Source organism: Chrysoperla carnea, chromosome 1 (genome assembly GCF_905475395.1).
Source record: "Chrysoperla carnea chromosome 1, inChrCarn1.1, whole genome shotgun sequence".
Classification (NCBI taxonomy): Eukaryota; Metazoa; Arthropoda; class Insecta; order Neuroptera; family Chrysopidae; genus Chrysoperla; species Chrysoperla carnea.
In genome coordinates, this window is record NC_058337.1 from 77,144,192 (window position 1) to 77,169,288 (window position 25,097).

General features: G+C 29.1%; 1 protein-coding gene and 3 non-coding genes across 4 annotated transcripts; 3 read left to right on the forward strand and 1 right to left on the reverse strand.

The window, feature by feature from the left end:
* Nucleotides 1–3,654: 3,654 nt before the first annotated feature.
* Nucleotides 3,655–13,142, reverse strand: LOC123305131 (ATP-binding cassette sub-family G member 8). The gene is made up of 14 exons (XM_044886758.1): nucleotides 12,962–13,142; nucleotides 11,840–11,971; nucleotides 11,629–11,778; nucleotides 11,410–11,566; nucleotides 11,173–11,342; nucleotides 10,707–10,875; nucleotides 10,299–10,646; nucleotides 9,442–9,667; nucleotides 8,801–8,980; nucleotides 8,508–8,691; nucleotides 8,135–8,423; nucleotides 7,947–8,067; nucleotides 6,332–6,612; nucleotides 3,655–5,191 (listed from the first exon to the last, which is right to left on the reverse strand). The coding sequence occupies exons 1-14, from the start codon at nucleotides 13,117–13,119 to the stop codon at nucleotides 4,943–4,945; spliced, it is 2,814 nt and encodes a 937-aa protein (XP_044742693.1). The 5' UTR covers nucleotides 13,120–13,142; the 3' UTR covers nucleotides 3,655–4,942.
* Nucleotides 13,143–18,484: 5,342 nt separating this feature from the next.
* Nucleotides 18,485–18,566, forward strand: Trnas-cga. Its single transcript has one exon. It is a non-coding gene; the product is annotated as a tRNA-Ser (tRNA).
* Nucleotides 18,567–21,299: 2,733 nt separating this feature from the next.
* Trnas-aga lies at nucleotides 21,300–21,381 on the forward strand. The gene has a single exon. It is a non-coding gene; the product is annotated as a tRNA-Ser (tRNA).
* Nucleotides 21,382–21,446: 65 nt separating this feature from the next.
* Nucleotides 21,447–21,528, forward strand: Trnas-aga. Its single transcript has one exon. It is a non-coding gene; the product is annotated as a tRNA-Ser (tRNA).
* Nucleotides 21,529–25,097: the final 3,569 nt, after the last annotated feature.

Genomic DNA, 25,097 nt, shown 5'->3' on the forward strand with positions numbered 1-25,097 from the left:
ATATCTGAATTAAGAAGAGTTTTTATGGTCGTTTTTATGTATAAGACAAAGAAAGACAATGTATTGTGTGATGCTCTAGACAATGTATTGTCAAGTCTTCAGACAATGTATTGTGTGCAGTGTTGCCAACTTTCAACTCTAAGGCCCACTAAACAGGCGATAGAAAACCACTAAAAAACAACTTGAGAGTAATAATATTGCCAGAAATGATATTAAAATATTAAATTATTTAAATTATTTTCCCACTAAAGGTAGAAAAATAGTAGAAAAAAACCACTAGTTTTAGTGGTAAAACTACTAAGTTGACAACACTGATTGTGTGTGATGCATATATATCATTTGTACATCACTTGAAGTTGTCCTCATACGCTTCATCGCGCATCACATACTGTACATTTACTCTTTGTTTTATACATAAAAACGTCTATAAAAACTCTTCTTACTTCAAATATTTTTAATGGCGAGCGAGATGCTTGCCACACTGTATATGTTTTGTACATCATTTTTCAATTTTTAAACATCTCAAACTAGTAGAGAGTGTTCTTTTAATCAACGTAGTTAAAGGTTTTCGAAGAAAATTATTTAAGCTCGTGTGAAAGTCAACTTGATTTTTAACCGTTAAGAAAGAGACTGGAAAATATTATAAATTGGAAAGGTTGATAGGTAAATTCGTCATATTTTGTTTGAAACTGCACATTTTTTGGTAGCCCAATTGATTAAACAGAAAATAAATGTTAATTTTCACTTACATTTTTTTAGTTTTCAATTATTTCAGTGCACAGAAATAACATTGATCGCAAAACTTACCAATAATTGCATCACACTAATAACACTACAATGACTTGAGTTTAATTTTTTTGAATACATATTTAATAAAATGTTTAAACAAATCAAACTTTCGCTAGCTAAATAATATTTCATTAAAATTTTTTATTACGATGATATTTCATAAATCACAAATATTGAATGTTATTTATTTTGTATAATGACCAATCATGATAATAAAAGAAATATTATTTGTATATAAATAATACCATTAAATATTAAATTCAAATAAGTTGATTACGTGAGTGCGACCTTTAAGGTTCACACCATCAACTTTCCAGATGATGAAAATAACTTGACATAACTGCTTTGTTAATTATTTTATTATTTTATCTTACGCTTTTTTACGATAAAGTGATTTTTTTCTTAATCAGTCCATTATTTTTTTTACCTTTAGAAATTTTTTTCTACCTTTTAGTTCAACATATTACAAACGGGTGTTTTTTTTTTTTTTTTTTTTTTTTTTTTTTTTTTCAAACTATTATTTATTAATATTGTGGAATGTTATCTGCGCTTCCACCATTAAAGTTTTTTTGGATAATCGTTAGTAGATCTTTGATAAGTGTGCGAAGCTTCAATTCAATCCGACGGTTGAGTGAAGTGATTGAAAATTACATTCAAAGATTCTGTTGGATAGATACATAGATGCAATTCAGGCAAAAACAAGCGTGTCAAAAAGTGGATTGCAGGCTGGGAGTAAACAGCCTTAAACTTTATCTAAAGTTGAAGTTCTAAAAAAAATAAGGCAAATTTTCATATAAGAAATTAAACAATTAATGTTGCTAATATATAAATGTTATTACATTGATATTAATTTGTAATCAAGTTTTGGGAATTTTAATTAAAATTTAAGTAATTTTATTTATTAAACAGGAAGTCAATTATGCATGTTCATTGTTTGCTCAAACACACTCAAAAATAAAATCATTATATAAGCAAAAAAAGAAGAAATTATTATTTGAACAATTAATCAAATCACACCCATATCGTGAGAATTAAAAGTCATCCGTTGATACGAGTATTAATTGCAATTGGAGTTTTTCAAATGTCATATCAGTGGCGAGGAACTTGCAATCAATAATGGTTTTTGATCAGATACATACATATCGTAAATTGTTATTACATAAATGGCGTAAGGCAGATCTAGGCTTACTCCCACGAGGATCAGACTGGAATTTCTTAGATATAAAAAATCTGTTAAAAAAATAAAATATACAAAATTAGCGCATAAATTATTCAGTTACAGCAAAATTAGTGCTCATAAAATTGGCTAACAGAAAAAACTAACTTTCCGCATGAATTATTATAAGAAGGTAATGATCATAATATATTATAAACATTTTCGAGTTTTTTTTTTATTTTTCGGCATGGTACGGTCATCAGCCAAGGTCGAAAACTTAGATTTGATATTGCCTCTATGTACATTTTTATTTTTTGTAGATGGCTTTAATGGCTTAATGGCCCTTGCCAAAATATTTTAAATAAAAAAAAAAAAAAAAAAATATTGCCTCTACAAGGCAAACAGTATTTCAAAATAAACAAAAATACCTGAATTGATGCAGCGTTCAATGTTTAATTTGAATGGTCTATATGGGGTATTCTAGGTTACAAAATTACATTTGTATCTAAAAAAAGAGCAAGGAAGAGAAGATTTGTCTATGGCATATTAAAAATTAGAGTAGAAATTTCTGTATGAACCAAAGACCTGGACATTGAAGACATCTATTTGTTACAAAAATGTCTGTTTCCAATCCTCCCACCTTTATCAAATGATATTAATTGTGTCTAATAATAAATCAGTGAAGAGTCGCTTCGAAAAAACTGAGTCGGTTATTATGGTGCTCTTTTATTTGGCGCTAGTTGAATCAGGACGTTTAAATTTCTAGCTATGTTTGACGAACATTAAAAAATATTTGAAAAGTGATTCCTTCTCTTCTCTGCCCTTCTCGATGCTCCCAAAAAACGATTAAAACCGATAAAAGTCAAGATGCTCTTAGATCGAGGAGTGGGCGACCACCAGACATGTTTTTACGTTTTTATGGTACCGAAAAGATACATATTCAACCTTCTGGAATGTATCCTGAGCCAGAATGAATGCATCCGGAATAAATCCCAGATTAATCTTATAAAAAACAGGAAGAAAAGGCGTGGTTTTGTCCTGTTTCGATATATATGGAGGGTGAATATTCGCAACCCATGTTTTTTAGTGCGTTATGTCAAAAAGGGTTCATTTCAGACCTTTCTGAAATGTGTCTATAGTTATATAACGTCCTCTTTGATCTTTTCAGAAAAGCAACGAAAAACCTATATATAAGTTAATATTTGATTCAGTTTCGCTTTAAATATAGGAATGCAGGAGCAGCTGAGAACTAAGCACCAAACGGTCTCAAGATTTTCTGGATTGGGGCTTTTTGAATTAAAGTTTAAAGTTTATTTTGATTACGGACGTAGAAGATCGTGTATCTTTCCTAAAAAAAATTTAAATAAAAAATATGAAATAAAACACACAAATCATAAATAAAAAAAATCTTTAATAAAATATTATTAATTAGTTTTAATATTACATCAGTAATTATAATAAGGCACTTTTAAATATTAATTATAATATTGCAAAAAATATTTCTTATAAAAAATACACTATTATTTTAATAAATTTATTTATTTTTATTTTCAATATTTGAGATACTTAAATTGGTTTTAAAGGCACTCAAATTCAATATATTTTCAATTTCTTTAATATTTTCAAATGATATCAATAGAAAGAGAATTATAATTAGGGAAAACACAGATTCTTTGTGTGGTAAAGCAAACTATAATTGCACTTTGCTCGCCAAATATTCTTATTGCACTTTCTACTGCTGCCAGATTAGAAAGCGAATACGAAACAACAACAAAAATGGGCAAGTATATAATGGTTATACTGTTTGTAGACCATATCGTTAGCCAGTTATATTATATGAAGTAGGAAGACTTCTTACGGACATTCTTATCTATAAAACAAAGAGGAATTGTATATGTGTACAATAACCCAGCCGGTCAGACTCATTACTTGAAGATGTACATATACAATACCAATCACATTCAGAAACACATAAACATAACAAACAGTTCACATTCCCTCGTTGTTTTATACATAAGAACGTTTATAAAAACTCTTACTCTTACTCTTACTTCATATATTTTATGACTAACGAGATAGCTTACAATCGGTATACCAAAATGAATGAATTACTTTGCGATGTTATATAGTACTGTTTGAGAGTTGCTTATTGGCGTTGTTAATTGGTGTTCGGTTTCATGCTTGGCCGAAGTTTTCTGTTTTAGTATTTTTTTCGGACAAAATTCGTAAAAGTTTGGATAATTAAGGAGCATATTTTATGTTTATGAAAAACATTTGAATGTAAATCTGGGTGGATATAGTCGCATGAATCAGAGTTTTTATTAGTTCCATTTGGCGTTCCACAGATCCGAGGGCTCAAGGCAACTATTAAATAAAAAAAGTAATCTTTAAATATCGACCAAAAGAGCAAGTTTTCAAATTAGATATTAGTTTTAGGTCAAATAAATCATGTAGATCACGCCGTTGGTGTAGGCTACCACTAATTGTGTATTTTTTAAGTAATTGTAGCATAAATGATTAAAATTTCATAATTTGTAGATTGAAATTATAACGTTTGTATAAAAAACTATTATAAATAACAAAAAAAGCAACATTACACAATGCTTCAAGCGATCAACCATCCCAGAACTAATTGTGCTCAATGTAAGTGTGCTCATAATTTTTGTTCACCCAAAAACTGCTCAACGTGCCTAAAGAAATTTTTACTGCATAAAACTACATAATTTTACTACCCAAACTTCCAAAACAAACTAATTGCACTTTATTTTTATGCTTCATCGCACAATGAATCTAACAAATACATGGTATACAAATTTATCTGAATTACCAAAAAATCGAATGGCGTATTATTTGAAAATATTGAAAGAGTGCCTTTTTGAAATAATCAATTACAAAAATAATTAAAAATTAAAATACACACTTCGCTTCTTGCGTGAATACTCTCTTCCACAAATAATACTACAAAAAATACATTTTCGTTATACATAAGTCAATTTGTTAAGGTTTATTTGGATCACCACGTCCTTTTTTGAACACAACATTCTGTTTTTTTGATTTACAACAATTCAATGTAAAACCAAAACATGTCAATAGAAAACAAACACCATAAAATACTAATAATGCCAACGTTGTACTTGGATAATTTGTTTGTACATGTGGACTACTACTTAAATATTCGTAATTGGCTAGTGCTTGGGTACCGTTTGGTGGTGGACATAATTGCACGATGATATCTTGATTCTGCATCTGTCAAAAAGAATAAAGGTTTATTATTTTTAATTACCTCTAAACTTAATTTTTAATTTCTAATGGTTTTTATCGAGAAGTTTTAATAAAGGGTTTTAACAATAGCGTAACTAGCGAGAGGTGAGGATGGACGATGTACATTCTAAAAACTCATTACCTACCACAAGAAAATTGGAAATTTGAAAAAACAATAAATTTTCAGTTTTCAATTAGTCATCACAATCTCACGTTTCATTAGAAACTGTATTACTTATCACAGAAAAGATAAGTAATATCAGAGAAAAGACTAAGTAATGATTTTCAAAAAAACTGCAATGATTTTTTTGAAATCGCCCTTCTATTATTAGTTTATAGCAATTAATAATTGAAATTGCTTTATATGCCCAGCCTAGGAAAAATCTCTAACTATGCCAGTGGGACATCTTGTTTCTCGAAAACAAAGTAACACAGGATTCTTATTATTCATATGCTTTTCTGATTGTGATGAATATCATCTTAATCAAAGTTTTTTTAAATTTTAATCCTCATTATGTTATAATTGTCAAAGTTTGAACAATTTAAAACGTGTTTTGGAAAATTCTATTTCTATCTATTCTATTCAAATTTTTAAGTTTTATGGTCAGTTTTAACAAATAGTATCGTACGTCGATTTGTCGATTGAATTTTTTACTATCCTAACTTTGAATTTCTACTCCAACTTCCCTATTTCTAGAATGTATAAATTCTATTGGTTATTTAAATTCTGTAACAAGGATCATTGTACTATTTATATCATGGTTTCACCGCTTTTTAACAAAATATTTAAAAAAAATTTTAAGTACTCGGCCTGGCTGGAGCCTTTGGAAGTGGAGTTCACAATTCTAGGTAAATATGGTGGGAGCGCAAATAAATACATTAGTATGGTAAAAGGCAATGTAATATATTATTTATATGCGTTTCTACCATTTGTTTCATGGGGTTTAATCTTTTGGTGGTTAACCCTCAAAAAAAATTTGTAGTGGATCGAATTGTAAATATAAATCATTCTCGCATCCAATTAAAAACACACAAAAAATTGACGCGAGTTCCATGATTTTTGTTCATCCAAAAAGTGCTCAATGTGCCAAAAGAAGTTTTCAACTTAAAAATTATTTTGCTTACCTGTTTATTTCGACATAATATATTTCCTGCATTACTCGCAATAGCCTCAACTGAAAATTCCCGATTTAATATAATTGGGAATAACCATTTTGTTGGACTAACATATTCCAACCATGTTGTGTATATTGTTAAATCGTTAAAATGTACCGTATAACCGCATACCATAAATATAGCCATTAGCAATATGCCAGCAAAAATTGTTGCAAAATTTGATGCCGGTATTGTATATACAAAAAATATAACAAATATTTGTAAACAATTCAAATATAATAACATGTAACCTGAAACAAAAGAGTATTGGAATTATTGACTTTTAGCTATATTTTATGAAACCAGCATTTATTCTAATTTTGTAGGATATATAAATCTAATGTGGAAGCGTTGTTCGCTGAGGAAGAACATGTAAAATTGAAAATTCCATATTGAAAATTTTAAAGTTATTTTTCCTCGTCTTTTCTTAAATATACAAATTTTTAATATTAGATTCAGAAATGCATCGTAAGCTGTTTTATTTCGAGGGTCATAATATTAAGATAGGTATTATAAACTTGTATCTATAATATTTTCTGTTAAAAAAAACAAAAAAACTACATATACATTGCGTCAAAGTCGCGCAACACACAAAAGGCAACGAACATAGGATAAACATTATAAAGAAAATTAAGCGGAAAGAGGATCGACCTAACAACGTCTTTCTTTCCAGGCTAGTTCTTCAACGAAATGTATTATATCTGGGTATACAATACATGTGAACAAGGTCCTTTTACACTTTGATGCCACGAATTTTTAATTGGAAGTGTGAAAAACTATTTTACATATTATTTTAATTATTGTTTCACTTAGTGTATTGTATTTAGTTCGCCACAAATATGGGCGCATCTTCAAATCGGAAAATTCTGATTGATATGATAAACGATCGAAGAAAAATATTTTATATTAATTTTGTGTATATTCTAGGATAAGATGACACCATTGAACGCACTCAGTGTCGTAATTATGAATACATTTTACGACATTGAGTGCGGTTATGAATTTATAATTACGACAATTCATTGGTTTTATCTTATCCTAGAATGCAATACAAAATTAATATAAAATATTTTTCAATTTCAATTCTTGATTTCAAGATACACCCATATTTGTGGCGAACTTATCACGAATTCATTACCGCACACAGTGTCGTAAAATGAATTCATTACCACACTCATTTTCAACCAAGTTACTATATTAACTTTTACGCCTGTGAGATTAGAACTCACTCACTTACTATGCCTCGGAAAAACAGTTCATTATCGCACTAGTATCGTAATGAATTCATTTTCACACTCCAAATTTTTGCCAAAATGTAATAACGAGTTACTTTAGTAATTTTTATAATTTTTCATTTTTCCTTAATAAGCCATGGCAAATTTAAATAATAATTATCGTTTATTTTCACATTTGAAGACGTAGATCAAGTTTTGTTCGATACACGTGTTATAACGCATTGTTAACGTATTTCTGCGATTGTCCAACTCGTGCTACGAATTCGTTGTGCAAATTTCGTATGCGTACGTTAATAATGCTGTGTTATTCCACTTGTATCGTAGATAACTATTGTTTAATAAGTACTTACCTAAGTATATATAAAATGCATCAAAATTTGCTGGCCCTTGCATATAAAGACCACTCATCGAATAACTTGGTACCAAATAGGTAATCCATACAAATATTGATGGAACTAAATTAAATATTATCTAAAACATAAATCAAATAAACATTAACCACTAAATAACGAGTATAAAAACATTCGAGAATCGGTACCTTCGTGATAATATATACAAATCGCCCGTATAAACCATCTTTAATATCACGTTCCACATAGTTTCGATTCCGTCGTATTTCCGCTGCGGTTAACGTTATTAATATCGGCCATATTGATATACACATAATTGTATAATGAAAACCTAAACGATCATTTAAATTTAATTGTGCATCTGTTGATGGTATATCCCAAAATAATGCACCAATAATTAATGACATTGATGCCGCTAATATCACATGAGATATCCATTTTAAAAATGAATTTGGTTGAGTATAAAATAAGGATTTTCTGTAAATAAGAAAAACTAGTGTTAATTTGGGGAAGATTTTATCGAATATGTATAAATAAATGTTAGCTCGATCGATTACTTACAAAAATAGAATATAAGCTTGTTTAAAACAATTCGCATGTTTTATGGTCAGTGGTAATGTGGTTGGAGGTCCTGGATCACTAAGTTGATCCTGTTTTCTTCGAAATATATCCGCTAATTGTTCGATTCGTTGCGATGATTCTAGCATTGCTTCCGCAGATAAATCATCTAAAGTTACTAAATCCACTAAAAAAACACTTAAAATTAAAAAACTATAATGGCTCAGGCACACAAAATATTAATTAATAAAACATTTTCATATAATTATGTCAATTATGGTTTATTTTAAACTTACGGTAATAATCAGATGGATTCTTAAAAGACGGACACGGATATTCAACTAAAGCAAAATATGGTAGCATGTCTCGTCGTCTTCCACTAAACATAACTCGGCCCGCTGATATTAACAATACACGTGACAACATTGTAAATATTTCGTATGTCGGTGGATGTAATGTTAATATTACGATACGTCCTGTTAAAAAAAAGTTTTGTTTTAGTAAAAATTTCTATTAAAAGTTATTAAAAATCATGCTTATTTTTATTTCAAAATCGCACTCTTTTCTTAATGGCATAGTGAGGTAATATATTTTCATGATATAATAATAATAATAATAAAAAGCTTACTTAGCCCACTGGCTGGGCAAAGGCCTCACCTAACAACCGTCATTGGTTTCTATTTATCGTTTTGCGGGTGTTCAATGGTCGTCAAAAGATTTTCATGTTATTTCCTCAAAATAATGGAGTTTTTTTAATGAATTGGTGATGGCTTTAAAAATATTTATTGCTTTGATTGCAACAGTTAAAATATTTTACAGACAGCATATTTTACAGGGGCAGACTTGGCTGTCTGAGATTACAGCTAGTGGCTATTACACGGGGAGTCTTAAAAAAACTTCATTTGCATATATTTTTGTACATTTAAAATTTACTTACCGATTGAATTTCCAGTGCCACCATTCGCCCATTGTCGTAAATATTCCACTAAGAAGAAGGTATCGAATATGTCCATACCTTTCGTTGGTTGATCTAACACAACAATATCTGTATCTAATAGTAAATGACAAGCTACGTTTAGTCGACGTTTTTCGGATGTGGTCATACTACATATTTTGGTATTTCGTACTTGTTCTAAGCCCAAATCTTCAATCAGTACATTTATCTACGACAAAAATTTCTCTTAAAATTCGTATTACGTCAGTTATGATTTTTGTTGGGTGCATGAAACAAAAGTTTTACAGTAGATAGTAGATAGTATATATATATTTATTAAGCAAAAATTGCAAAATTGTAAAGTCGATTTTCACGATTTTATCCCCTTAAAACCCCTTAAAAAAATTGCAAAAAACTCGAGCAATTTTTTATCTCCAATTTCGATAAAACTCAGTATATAAGGTAATTTTGATCCAAAAAGTACAAAAATCGGGTGAATTTGACGACTGGTCGAATAGTTTTTGAGATACGGACTAAAATCGAACCAAAAATTGCGATATCTCTGAAACTCTGCATCAAATCATGAAATTAACCTAATTTTTATACTTATTGGATAAAAATCACCCCATCCACCAAGTTTCATCAAATTCCCAATCAAAATCTTTTTTTGCCATTTTCTCGATTTTATCAAAAGGGTAAAAAATTTCCTGACGCTCTAACGAATCGAACGCCGAAAATTGGGTTCAAATCCGACTTAGTGTTCAAATTTTTCGAACTTCATTGCTTCGTTTCTGCGACTACTTGAGTCCAAAAATAAAACTCAAGAAATTTAAGGTAAAGAAATAAAATATTTTACTTACCCTATCAGTAGCATCAATTTTTAAATGCCCTAATTTATCCGTTGGTTTTTTTAACTCATAATGAAATCTCAACATTTGTTGTGCAGTCATATCTTCACATAAATGTGAATCGCACTGCACGTAAGCAACACGTGATTTTAATACATGTTTATTAATATTCTGTCCATTTAATATTAAATCGCCACCAATATGCCCTCTATGACCAGCTAAAACGTTCAACAGACCAGTACCTTCCAATTCAGTCGTAGCCATAATTGCCATTAATTCTCCACCACGAATTTCAAACGAGACATTTTGTAATAATAACATTCCTCTGTTTACAGGTGATGTAATATCTAAGGCACGAACCTACGAACATAAAACTTTAGTTTTAGAAAAAATATTTTGAATTAAGTAAGAGAAACTTACTTGTAAATGTGGATATAAAAAATTATGCCCAACATCGACTTGATCATGAGCTAAATAATCATTTCGAATTACGGATGGAGTCATGTGACTTCGCCTTGACTGCGCAATTGACATATGGCTTTCTGCTTTTGATATTGGTCGTCCTAATTGACTAGGTGCCATAATTACACTAAAAAATACAATAAATATTAATATTAAAAATAATAAGTTTAACATTTATTCACTCTTCAATATTTATCCATAAATATCCACATTTGTTGCATTTTTAAATATTTAGCCACAAAATAGGATGTGTGGAAAAGGATTTCATCCCTTGCTTAAAATTTTTATTTTACAAGTAAATTCTATTCATAAAGTTGGTAGATGAAATGTTTTGTTTTCAAGCCCCTATTGCTAGAATACTATTCGATCGCAAAGGAAGTACAGGATTCTTTGAGAGTTATATTTTAAGTAACGCATGGCTTACCTTTCAGGTCCAAAATCTGCTACACTATTTCGTCGATTCATCAAACTATACTGTGAATGCCGATTATAAGCTTCGTTTGATAATAAATTCGCTTCAGATATACTTTTATTTCGATTCCAATTTGATTCTCGCCTACTTTGTTCAATTGCAGCTAATGGTACATGGGTATGCTAAAAAAAAATTTTTTTTTAATTTCAAACAGAAAATTTTAAATAATTTTGATTAATTAATGCTCACAGTGACACCCGTATGATATGGTTGATTTTGAAATCGAAAATCGGGATCACTTCGATATTTCCGATTTTGTTTATATTGCTGTTGTGTTGTTTCATTATCTGAACTATCATATCCAGATGATCCATCTCTAGCACCACGTAAGTTTGGTTTTGATCCCCTACAAAACATTACTATTTAGAGTCATCGAAATAGAAATAATATAAACACAATGTATCATACCTTATATTTCCTCGCGTGTTCGATACCATTCGAGATCCATGATGATCCCGATCCATTGGTGTACCTGATCGATTTGATGATCCATTCGGTGGAAATACACGAGGTAAGCCAAATTTTAAATAAGTATACATGTTGGAGCCCAATGCGGATCTAAAAGTTTCAGCATAATGTTATTATGTGTTTTGGATTGGTGTATTTTAATTCAACTTACTTGGGTCCATATCGAGGATGAGATAAAATTGATTGCACTGTTGTGTCCCGTAATTGGAAATTGCCATATGGTAATGGACTTTTGTCCGTTGAACCTAATGCACTATCCGTAAAGTCTGAATTTAGATTTTGTCTGTAAGCGAAAAAAAATTATATATTAAAAAAAATGATTATTGAGTGGCGGAAATTAATGTGGTCACTCCTTTTAAATTTCAACGAATACAAATAATTTCTCTAAAATTGTTTCCGATTTTATCAATAATTTTTATTTCAACTCGAATGATTTTTTATTGTATTGGGCTATCATATGTGGGTGTGGTCTTTTACTGCATATTTTGTTAAAATTATATATCCCATAAGTGGTTAGCTTTAAACAAAGTAAAAATATAAAAGTCTATAAATTAGTGTTTTGGATAAAATGGTTTGGGTTCAAAAAACTGACAGGGAATAGACAACAGCAGCGATTTTCGCTTTACTTTTTCGGCAACTTTAGTAAAAATTTTTTTTCTTAATGCTTGGGAGGGAAACCTTACTGTGAGGACTTAAGCTGAAAGCCGGAAGGCAGATGATGTTTTTACCCCTAGTTGTTTATTAATTTAAAAAATAATAGTTAAAAAAACACGCTTTTGTAAGTAGCTGAACTAAAAAGTAGAAAATAGATCATTTTATCTTAAAAAAACCTGGGGTGCTAGATTTCAATTAATGTTTTTTCAATGGAATGTTTTTTGATAAAATCCTCGGCTTTCGACTTTTCGCTTAAAATTATCAACTCTTGCTCGGTTTTTATGTTAGAAAATACTCTAAAACAAAATTTGCGCTTATCTTATTAATTCCTTTGGTTGGAAACTTTTTTCCAGTTAATGCATGATTTTCAATTTTTAAAGATAAAACAGATTTTGTAGGTAAAAAACCAATGCCCAATCCTTTGTGTGGGCTGATCTATGAGTATCCTCTCCTAAAATTGACATTTGAGTCTGATGAACATGTACGGAATGCAAATATTTAATCGTAAAATGAAAGGTTAAAAGCGTTAACCTCTCTTCTATTATATCTATATTTGAGGTAATTAAATTTTGACAATATTGAACACGCATATTAAACATGATTTTTTGTGTGTACGCACCTGTAGATTGACCAAGCATGTAAATCTTCACTAGCTGCACCCATATGCATTTGGGAATGATGTGACCTAGAATCAATATTCGATGGTACTGAATATTTCCGTTCCATTTCAAAACTTTGCGACAACCCTCCATGTGAAGGATGTCGACTATGCGACATGCTTAATTAATTTTATTCTGTAAAAAATATGAAACAAAATTAAAATTTAAAATTATAATCAATTAATAATTTAAATATTGCATTTAAAATATGTATAAGAGAAAGTAATAAAATAATAATTTTAATATTATTAAAAATGTTCATTTTTCTTAAATCAGTCATAAATTTGCAACATAAATTTCTTTAGGCTATAGGACACACATGTGTTAAATATTTGATGGAAAAAAAAATGATGTAATTTACATATTTTTAATTTTTTTGTAATTTTTGAAATTTTTATTTGATGACTAATATTATTACCTTTCTGTATAGACACAACATACAGGGTCAAATACATTAAGCGTTCATTTTTACAGTTAATTTAATTAATTCAGTGAAACAACTCAAAAATTTATTAAAAAGATTGAAATTATTTTTTTTAAAGTAAAATTTTTTCATGTATAAGTGGCATGGAAAATTTTTGATATCCCGGCTAGTAAAAGGACCATTATACGTGGAATATTTCAATTGAGGATTTCAGCATACCCTATGGTTTTTGTCTGATAAATGGCGTACCTATACCTGTAGTTATTTAGAAGATGAAACAAAAATGAGACATACATTAGAGCAGGCATGGGCAAACGTGGCTTAGAGAAGTCCCTCGGACTCTTAACTTAACATACGAGTAAGGCAGTGACAACCTAACCAGTGACAAACTAAAATACGAGTAAGACAGAGAGACAACATTTTTTCAACAAGAGTCGTATACCCGTCTCGCTTCCTTCTCTATAAGCAATGCGGACTTAGATAAAGAGAAACACAATAAAGTTTATGGCACAAAATAAAGCTATAACAATGGTGGCTTTGATTTAAAATAACTCGCCCATACCTGCATTAGAGAATATTCAAATTCCTTTTTTTATAATATTATTTATTGCTATTTGTTTTATTGTATCTTGCCATTATTAGAGTTATCTAATTATAGCATCTTGCATGCCACAAACGCAAAATATATATTTTTCAATTAATAAATCGTTTTTTCAATTCGCTATTACTTAAAATTCATCCAACATTCATTTATCTAAACAATGTACGCCATTTGTTTCATAAATAAAAAAATCCTAGTTTGATGTTTCAAGAATTTAAAGTGTATAAAAAGCAATGATATGCTTTCTAATTTGGACTAGAACGAAAATTGTAAAATGGCGAAGAAATAAAGCATCCATTATCAAAAATTGATTTTTGCCTTAATCTTTCTTTGCGTTAAACATCATAACTGATTAGAAAGCGTCTTTCCAATCACAAAAGTTTTAAATACGCCAGTTGAAAAGTTTTAACTATTAAAATATTTTCGATCTCAGCTACAAGAACCGTAAACGACTAAAGCCCACAAAGTTTTTTTTAAATATACTTATTTTTATCTCCCAAAAAACAAAAATATCATATAATTTTTTAATTGAAATACTTAGTAGTTATTTTATGCCATTTTGTGAGATATATAATATCAGCCAAATGTCAACCGCAGCTTCAAAAATACAATTTTCGATTACTAGACCGCATTAATTGAGTTCTATATATTATCGATGACATTATTTGTGTTAGCTTTAAAGGGCGCTGTCCGAATATTTTCTGGGTCATATGATGTCAAACGACGAATAATTAATTCAGAAAGCTACAAGTAATCATTTGGACAAAAAAAGTTTCTTAATATTTCAAGTAAACAAATATTTCAATAGAAATATTCAAGTTTCACTGTTTTACAACTTTAACCCCCCCCCCCATCGCTCTTTAAATTCTTTTGCAAATACAAGATTGTAACCACTTCTCGTTCACGAGAAATAATTGTGAACGAAAATATATCTACGATCGAAGGAGCACATACAAAAGTGGTGTTAATTCTTTGCCCTGATTTTTGGATCCAACACAATAACTTTCTCATATTGGTAATATAAAAATTTCGAAATTCAACTAGGCTAATTCAAAATAAATCTTAAAATTACTTCTGCGTTTTCCTTCTTTATCCTTATTTTACCTTTTAGTACTAATTCAGTCTATAGAGCATCTGATATAAAATTTATAGCAGGTTTTTAGCATAAAGATAATAAATTATTTATCATTAACGTCGTCCATTCTGAATTATATTGCATGTGTTCTTACTCTTTTATTCATAAATGATATGACTTTGAGTATATAATTGTTTTTTTTTAATTTTTTTTTTAAATTTTTAATAATTGGCATGTGTAACTATAATTATAAAGTCTATTAAGTAATAACCAAAATTAAAACAAATTTCTTTAAAAATATTATGCTTTTAAAATAATATAAGTAATATATATACTTATAATATTAAAACTTGATTAGATTACTTAAGTACCTAATAAAGAGTAATATAACTTTTTTTTTTTTTTTATAAATATATTTAACAAAGACAATAGATTCTATTTTAATTTTTTATAAATTCTTTACGTTTCCTGTTAATTATTCTCTCTCTGAATTTAGACATGATATTTTATGTAACTTTCTCAATCAAAATATGAATATGAACACTATTTTAAATAGTCTAGCATGACACGGTATCGATATATGAAATGTGTCCACTGAAATCTACTCCGTGTAAAAAGCAAAAACAAACATGCAGCAACAATTTTTTTTTCATTTTCTGTTATAATATTAATATTTTAAAACTATTTTTATTTCTGCATCGTTGATTCCAAATCTGAAATATGCTTTTGTAGAGCAAGGTCTAATTCTCAGGTAATTTTGATTTATTTTTTGAATTTTTTTTTCTAACTTGGGAGCGAGAAGAAACAACGTATGACTCTCGAACTGAGGATATCAAATATTTTGATTGTATTATTGCAAAAGGGTTTTAAAAATTAAAAAAACTACTAATTTAAATTGAGAAACTGCTTGTTTCATAATTTAACGAAAATCAACAAATTCCTAATATGGAATATTTATTTATTTTTTTAAATATTTTTAATTCATTGTTTACACCGTTATAACAAAGTAAAAAATATAAATACTGCTTAAAAATGCTGTATTTAAATGTAAAAAAATATTGAAAATACATTATAATTTTGAGATATTTAAACGTATAAGTACGTGATCTGCCAATTGGTGACAGTTCAATGTATAATTTACACTTTAAACAAATGAATTTACAACACAGAATTTACACTCGTTATTATTAAGTTTTCTAATAAAAAGGCGTAGAATAGTATAATTTAATGAAAAACCATATAAAATGTAAGTAATTAATATCATACAGTATGTCAACAAATTTGATAAAAAAGATATTAATTACTAAAATAATGGTTTAGTTGAAATGTCCAGTCACGGAAGGAAAATATTTGAACCAAATTTAAATTTTATGAATATTCTCTATTTGTTGACTTTTGACGTATTTAAAATATACTTGGATCATTCACAAACATCGCAGAGTTCTGGGATTATTCCTTATCAATCAAAAATAAAAATTGATCATTCAGATTTATCCAAAGACGCAATCTGCCAACGAAATTTTATTGCTTGCTTTACCAAATCAGATATCACAGGAATTTACCTTTTAAGATCTGAACTTTTACGGGCACGATAGCCTTCTGAGTACGGAAGATTTGTTCGGTTTAAATTTTTAGTAGAGCTGCTAGTTTATTTGAATTTATATTTGTATTATCCAATTTCTTTGATAGTAGAAGTGTTCATTAAAAAATATCGAAAACATATTAAGCTAAAAATTAAATCAGGAAACAGGGTTTCTGAATCAACATGTCCATAACAAGTATACTTTTGAAGTAGCTCCTGTATCATCCGGTAATTATTGTTGTTTAAGATAAGAAGTTCTTTTCCAAAAAATGTTAATCAAAAAGAAAAAATTTAATTTAAATATTCCCTCTCAAATCTAGTCCATAATATTTCTTTAAGGATTTGAGCAATAACAATTCGACCAAGAAAAAAAATTGCATTCAAATTACATATACCGTCTTATGCTAGTATAGAAGAAAAATTTATTTGTATCTGTCATTAATATTTTACTTCAGTCTGATTGATTTGTAAAAATAAAATAAAAATATATGGAAATGATTTATTAAGACAATTAGTGTTAGTTATTATTTTTTAAACATTACAAACTTATATTGCGGTTTTCCATTGCGTAAAAACATTACAAGGCTACTTAATTCTTTTTTTTTTTTAACGGAAATAATTAAGTTACACCGATGAGAAATTTGCTGCTACTAATTTTTATATTTTTGTTTTTAAATTCGTAAATTTGTAAGTTGCAAAACTATATGTAGTAATTTGTAAGATATTTTGTTGATTATTTGTTTAGGAAAATGTTATTAGTTAAAAAGTTATTACAATTTTTATTTAATGGATACTTAAATTTAATTAGTCACATTATTAAGAAAGCGATATAAACTGAATTTACATTTTTTTAAGGCATCTGAATAGAATTTAGATATCCTATCGGAGCGTAGATTCGAATCCAACCCATTGCGAAATTTTTGGTGGGAGTAAATTATTGAAAACGGAGGCTGAAACTGTTCAGACAGATTTTGTAATTTTAAACTCTAATAGACAGATTTCGTTATTTTGTAATTTTTTGATTTAATTTGACTTCTCGGTTTGAGTTATTTCTGTAGATTTTGAAAATCAATTTTTTTCCATTGTTCAATTATTGCAATGATTTGAAAAATTGCAATATTATCCTATATACAATATTTCACAATATTTAAAAGTGAATTAAATAAAACACTATGAAAATATTTAAGTAAGGGAGGCAATTTGAAAAATCTCAGTTGTACTTAAATAAATGATCCCAAGAAGCTATTAGAGTACGCCAAAACAAAGATTTTGGTATGATAAACATGTTTCCAGAAACACCCCGTTCGGAGAAACAGATCTCAGAACTTCGAGAATATTTAGATTTGTATCGAATTAATGTATTTTCGAAAAGTTGTTGGTATTTTTTTGGTAAACAATTTTGAACTTTTTTGCTCTATATTTAATTGTTTATTAAAGACAGAGTTGCTCTTAATTTAACATTTTAGAAATGAATAACTTTAAATGGCAACAATATTTGTCATTAATTAATATGCAATTTAACAAGTTCTAGTTAAATCGCAAGCTAAATCGCTATGAGAATTGAATTTTAATTTGGATAAGTAACTGAATTACTATCGATGACTATCTGCACTGAGTAAAAAAAAAAACCGCTAACGTGCAACTCTCACGTGCATAAAATAGTAACATTACGCACAAATTTCTTCCTCTAATTGTAGTCCCACTTAATGAAAATTATCTAAGAAAAATTATACCGATTTTGTTTGTTTATAAGAGATTGTTACAAATGTGTGTTTCTAAGCAATGAAAGAGTGATGCATCAGCAGTCGTGGCCGAGTGGTTAAGGCGTCTGACTCGAAATCAGATTCCCTCTGGGAGCGTAGGTTCGAATCCTACCGACTGCGGGATATATTTTTTAATTTTAATTAAAAAGAAATAAGCTTAATTTTCATTTTTATACCATGTGTATATGAAATATATCAAGGTATAGTAAGTTTTATCCAGAGTTTGTAACGCTTAAAAATATTGACGCTACGATAAAAATTTTGGTATAGGTGTTCATAAAATCACCTAATTAGTTCATTTTCGGTTGTCTGTCCACCCGTCCGCCCATCTTTGAACACGATAATTCAAAAACGAAAAGAGATATCAAGCTGAAATTTTCAAAGTGTGGCAGGACGTAAAAAGTGAGGACGAGTTCGTAAATGAGTAACACAGGTAAAGGTCTTGGGTCCGTAGGCCTCACCGTGTAAGCCGCTAGAGAGAGAACTAAAGTTTAAATATAAAAAATGTTTCTTATAAAAAATAAACAACTTTTTTTGAAACATTTTTTCGTAAACGTCACTCTTTATCCGTGAGGACGCAAATAAGGTTAGAAACATTATATAGTATGTATATGTGTTTGCCTGTTAATCTTTCTTTACTTACATGACGAATCAACAAACAAATGCGTTATCAATACTGTCTTTACATGGTATTTCAACAATTAACTCAGTCAATTGTTTGTTTTCACTTGTTTCTATTAATAAAAGATTTTTCATTAACATTAAATAAAAAAATAAAAATAAATTACTTTTTACCGATATTGACGCGTCATACAAATTTCTAGTCACCCTGACCAAATTTCATAAAATTAATTATTTATAAAAATAATGTTACTAATAATAATAATATAAAAAAACCTCTCAGAGTGATGCTGATGATATAATACCTACTCGTATTCGTAATGAAAACTATTTTTTTTATTGTCTTGCATTAATTAAATATTTTTTTCATGAGAATAACACAAAATAATTGTTTTATCAATATAAAAATTAAATAAAGAAATAATGGTTTTAAATTTTTGTTTATATACTGTAAGATGATGTTCTTCGAATTAACATGTGAACTTATGTACAAAATATGGTCTTATAACCTTACTAGATGAAAGTCGTTGAAATCTTGACCATACAATTTTCACCTTTCTTTTGAAACGTACACTAAATGTTGAAATACCCTGTATTGAAAGTGTTGAATGTCAGTGTTTGCTTGCATTATTTGAATAAATTAGAAAAGTTTAAAAAACACACAATTATGGCGGCCTTTCGGACATGATAACGCTGGTAGGATTATTTAAACGCAAGGAAATTGTCCCTTTTTTGCTCAATCGGTATAAAAAGCGTTTCATAAAATGATATAGTACCTTTTTCAAATCACTCATTTTGATTATTTACGTAGACATTTTAAAAAAAAAGCAGTGTTTCTTTGGTTTCTTTTGAATCTGGAGCTTTTATATAAATAAATATCTCGAAGGTAAAACGTCTAACTTTTACCGAAAATAGCGGACTTTCAATCTTGAACTGACGGTGAAAAATATAAATATCGAATTCTAACAATAATTTTTGTGTGTGCTTCCACAGCTAATATCAAAAGAAAACAATTAGGCCTTTTAGATAGTTTTAGAACTATTTAAAAGTTATATAATTTACACTCGTATGTCTTATTTCAATATGATAGGTACATAACACTTTGTTGATTTAAATATGTTTCCAGCATTCTTAATCATTTTGCACTAATTTGACTCCTAACGTTACTTTAACTTTTGGATCTTTGATAGTTAGATGGAAATTTAATATCCAATAAATGGGTTAGTTTTCAGTTGATATCTTTGGCATAGCATCGTTCGACAAACACCATTTCGGCATCCTTATTATGATACAGTTTTAGGATAAACTCAAACATTTTTAAAACGATTTTGTTCGTTAATAAATAAATAAATAAACATCGGATATTCAACAAAATTATTTATATAATGGTGGTTTGGACGATACGATACATGATGAGTATGTATTTATTATAATTAAGAAGTGTTGAACATAAACTACGTCATATAGAGTTTGTAATAAAAATCGTGAAGAAAATATTATATTTTTTATTTAAATTAAAATACGTATATCTATGATATATAGATAATTAGAAATGGGTAACCTTGGATAGATTATAAAAGGACCTTGTAAGAGAACAAAGCAAAATTAATAAAAGAAATAGATCAGTTATTAATGTTCCAATTTTTTGTATCATATATTCTTAAATATGCATTACCTATACATATTCGTTAGCATAAAACAAAGATTGTATTTTGAAAAAACTATTTACGTTGTAATATCCGATCCGAGGTCCGATTCTCGGTATTTCATTAGAAATTTTTTTCTAGCCTCTGTATATTAAAAAAGTTTTATCCGGCCTGTTTTTCAAAATTTTAGTGACCCTCTATCGTAGAGGTATAAAAGTTGACAGCTGCTGGGTTGGAAGTTTAGGTAAAGTTGATATTAATTGACGGGGAGTTATTACATGATGTTTATTTACTTTTTACTAATGTATATGGTAATTGTAAAATGTAAGTTTTTATGTAAAAGCTTAAAAAATGCCCATATAACGTTATTAAAAATTTATGATTAATAAACTACTTAATCAGTATTTAAAATATAGCAAAAATTTACCATTTTTTATGTAACAAACTACATTTAGTTAAGTTGTAACATTGCTTATTGGGTAATAAAAATTATACAACTGATAATTAAACAATCAATTATACGATTTTTTTACGTGAAAGATTTATAATCCGTGATCAGAAATGGAATTTAAACGAAGTATTATAAGCAGTCGTGGCCGAGCGGTTAAGGCGTCTGACTAGAAATCAGATTCCCTCTGGGAGCGTAGGTTCGAATCCTACCGACTGCGATTATTTTAGCTAAATTTGCTTCGAATACTAGTAAAAACAGTTTTCGAGCTATGTAGAATCAACAGCAGTCGTGGCCGAGTGGTTAAGGCGTCTGACTAGAAATCAGATTCCCTCTGGGAGCGTAGGTTCGAATCCTACCGACTGCGATTATTTTAGCTAAATTTGCTTCGAACACTAGTAAAAACAGTTTTCGAGCTAAGTAGAATCAACAGCAGTCGTGGCCGAGTGGTTAAGTCGTGTGACTAGAAATCCCCCTGGGAGCGTTCGAATCCTGCCGATTGCGATCATTTTTGGCTTATTTTGCTTAGGCTATTATTTAAAACAGTTTAAGGGCCAAACAGAAAAGTTGACTGCGATTAAAGAAAGTTCACCTTATCAAGACACTATCTTACGTCAGATTAAATATCATCGAACAGAAGGGACAAGAATGAAGCATAAACGTGAGTTCGATCGGAGAGTCAACATAAGTCGAAAGGACAATGTTCCCATCAGGAACACTATATTTGGTTGAGTAAACAATCTTAGACTCAAAAGAAAACAAAAACTTATTTTTCATTATTAATCCTCAAGCTGGTTATTTACCCGACGTAATATTACGTTGATAACTATCACTTCAGCAACTTCAACATTAAAACTGAAACGGAAATATTTTCATTTAAGATACATATAAAGAGACAATTATTAATTACGTAAGGGTGATTTTAACGATTTTTGACACCTCCCTACCCCAATATGAGGATACATAAGATTTTTCGACTCCCCCATACTTACGTAAGTATTCTATCTCGTTTTTCAGAAAAAAAAATTGTTTTTACTCACAGTTTGACGTAAATAAAAGATTTTTTATTTTTTAAAGAATAATTTAGGTTTGAGATTTAAATCGAAATGAACATTATAGAATGAAGAAAACCATTTAGCATCCGAAATGGAACTAGATTTCAATTATTGAATTTTGACTTACAAAATATTATATAAGAATGGTTTTTAACTTATCCCCGCCCCCCCCCCCCTTCTCGTGATAAGGGCATATTGAGATTTTGCATCCCATCCGCTTCCTCCTCGGACCCTTACGTAGTTAATGAATGGCCTTTATAATAAATTGTACATGCCTTTGTTTTTTAATGGCCGGACACTTATCAATCAAAAAAATCTTGGTTTTTATGCCACAACGTACAGTAGCCTTCAAGAAAGTCTGCAGTATATAGAATTCAGGTTTAGATTGGTGTATAGTTTTAATGCAGACTACATAAATTAAATCCCATCAAAGTAATATTCAGTAGACTTAATACTCCGGCGAAAGAATCCAAATTATATAGGTCCAAAGTAAACTGACTTTTAACTCATTTTAATTCTATAAAGATAGACCGTCATAAAGTTTAAATATCATAAAAACCGATTACTGCCAGGTAAAAATATTATCAAACACTAATCGGATAACAACCCTTGTACCTAAACAGCATCACTTGTTTTTTTGAACTCTAAAAAGGTGCATGTCTCTTCGTATACAAATCGTAATGAATAGATTAAAAAAAAAGCAACTAATAATGATTCATTATATGAGCATTTGATATAATACAAGAGAAAAAAAATGTAAGTATTACTTTACTATACAAGAGAGACTGTTATATTATACAAATGTCAGTAACCGATTCAAGGTTAAATTGTTTTCTTTAATTCCTTTTGCTTAGAGCTCTTGTATTTAAGAAACATGTATACATGTATGCTAAGTCATGTATACAGTAAAGATAATTGTTTTCTACAAAGAGATCTTATGAAAATGAAAGAGGAATTGCCCTTTTAATGAAAATTGAGAATGATTAACTGCATGTAAGGCATAGTCATCAAATGATTAAAAACTAATAAATTTTTATGAGTGCAGTAAAATACATGAGGTCACGTTTAAATGGCGTCATCAATATATAAAGATATATCGTGTTTTCCCTGGAGGGTGGTTTGAGTTGTTATTATGAGTGCATAATATATCATGATTTTACAGTTATTGAATCACTATAGTTTATTTTTGATACAAATTGGAAAGAGCATTTTTAACGTGCACATTCGAAATTATGCCACGCACTCGTTGTGCAATCGCAAGAATACGAAAATAATGCATTATCACACGCATATCGCCTCTAAAAACTTATTATACGCCTCTAAAATGTAGAAATAATCTATAATTTTTATTTAAAATTTGTCATGAGTTATTGAGAACTTTAAATAAGTTATTATAGTAATTTGTCATTAGTTTAGACTTCGACAATAATTTGGCTAAATTGATTGGTTGAAAATACGTATGGTAGTGAAAATGTGTGCTGTAATAAACTATTTATCCCAAAAAAAAAAAAAAAAATGAGTGGGATAAGTAGTTTTTATCTCACAAGCGTAGATAAAATAAACTTCTTCTTATATTGATTAAAACTAATAAATTTCTTCATTTAAGGCATATCACACCTCTTCCACCAATTATGTAGTTATTATTTCCTATGAAATTCATAAAAATGCAGACCAACTGCATAATTTTGAAAACAAATGACACTGTAAATGCTTCTTTAAGTAAGTGGCGGTTAAAATTTTAGTTTGGCTGTTCGTGTTTTATATAAGCGCTCATTTTAAGGATATCCCCAGGAATACTCATATTCACCTTCTTAATAGCTCCAACTTAAAATAATAAAAATAAGCTCCAACTAAAAATTAATTGAGAATTTTTTGGTAATAGAAGCTACGAATCACATTGTCAAGTAAGTCGACGAGGTACATTATTGCGATATAGTTAAGACAACCGATATATTTTAAAACTATTATTTATATAAAAATCTTTTGTTTGAACTTCCAAATCTCTACAGTTTACTGTAACAACTTAAGAATAAAATGTTTTTAAACACGATATTTTCTGCAAAAATGGATGTATTCCTTTTTTTATTTTTGATTGATTTTTCATCCAATTATATAGCTAAATTTTTCATTAATTATTTATTTTCCACAATTCTTGCAAAGTTATTTATCGAAAAATGAATTTTTCATAACATAATATTTATCTACAAGTGGGTTATGTGACTAATGTTTCGAGATCACAATTTCTGATTCTGGTAAAATAATATTTTAATTCTTTATGATACTTCAGTGACTTACCATTTACAAAATGGGTAATTGTTTCTAATGATCCCATTATGTGAAATTAAGCACTCAGCGATAAAATGGGTTAACGATTTCTGCTGTTGCAGTAATAAACTTCACAATAGTGTTATCGGTTCATTCAATTTATGAGCGCTTATATAAAAAACGTGAAAGTCCATTTTGGATTTAAAACAAATTTAAAGAACGTATATGAAGATTTTTTTATAAACATCTAAGGAAAATCATTTTATACCGTGTATACAGAGATAAAAGGAATGTCTGAGTAACAAATCGTTCAAAGGAAATTCACGTGCAACAAGTTACAATTCACCCACAAGTCAAACATCAACTTTATCAGGTTCATGGGCAACCTGGGGATCACTCAGGGGACGTAATCAAAAAGCTAACGCAAGAATCAAAAATTCGAAAGCCTGTGCTAACTCGAACGCATGAAATGCATGGCCAACTTGTGAATCAGTTGGAAACGTTATTATCGGTGTAACGAAGTGGTAAACAAATTCGCAGATTTTTGCAAACTTGACCCCCTTGGAAGCTTTGCAATCTATGGATCAGTAAGAGGACGTAATCACACGGTTAACGC